Source organism: Tigriopus californicus, chromosome 6 (assembly GCF_007210705.1).
Source record: "Tigriopus californicus strain San Diego chromosome 6, Tcal_SD_v2.1, whole genome shotgun sequence".
Lineage (NCBI taxonomy): Eukaryota > Metazoa > Arthropoda > Copepoda > Harpacticoida > Harpacticidae > Tigriopus > Tigriopus californicus.
Window position 1 is genome coordinate 3,269,091 of NC_081445.1, and position 428 is coordinate 3,269,518.

Genomic DNA, 428 nt, shown 5'->3' on the forward strand with positions numbered 1-428 from the left:
TAAACATCCAACTATTATCACTTACGGCGGGCAGGATATACAAGCCAAAGAAGAGGAATGCTAAAACGGCGGCGAGAGTCGTCAGACAACCCCAAATGAGGGCGTATCCCAATTCCACTTTGATCAGCCATGGAAAGGCGGTCTCCAGACTTTGGGTCGCGTTCACCAAGTGAGACAGAAGTAAGGATAACGAGACGAAGAACGAAGACCAAAACATGAACTCCAAGAAGCCTGTTCCCCAAAAGATGCCGAGAATTCCTCCTATGCATGCAAAGCCCTGGAAAAAAAATGGAGACGATAAAAAGGACTTGGTGAAACTAACATTTAGCATTATATTCTCGAAACCAATATGGTGACATCAAAAAAAAAGACTGAAATGATGATCTTACCACTTGTCCAACCATGGCCATGCCATGCGTGGTCTTGAC

The 428-nt window shown here is 44.6% G+C and overlaps 1 protein-coding gene across 1 annotated transcript in view; it reads right to left on the minus strand.

Annotated features, from left to right (window-relative positions):
• Positions 1-422, minus strand: part of LOC131881928 (uncharacterized) — a 2,284-nt gene extending 1,862 nt beyond the window's left edge. Inside the window, exons 1-2 of the mRNA XM_059228923.1 lie at positions 390-422; positions 26-277 (exon numbers count right to left, since the gene is read on the minus strand). Of these exons, the coding sequence (XP_059084906.1) occupies positions 26-277; positions 390-410 (273 nt within the window). The 5' untranslated portion in view covers positions 411-422. The remainder of the gene's footprint in view (positions 1-25; positions 278-389) is intronic.
• Between the last annotated feature and the right edge of the window lie 6 nt (positions 423-428).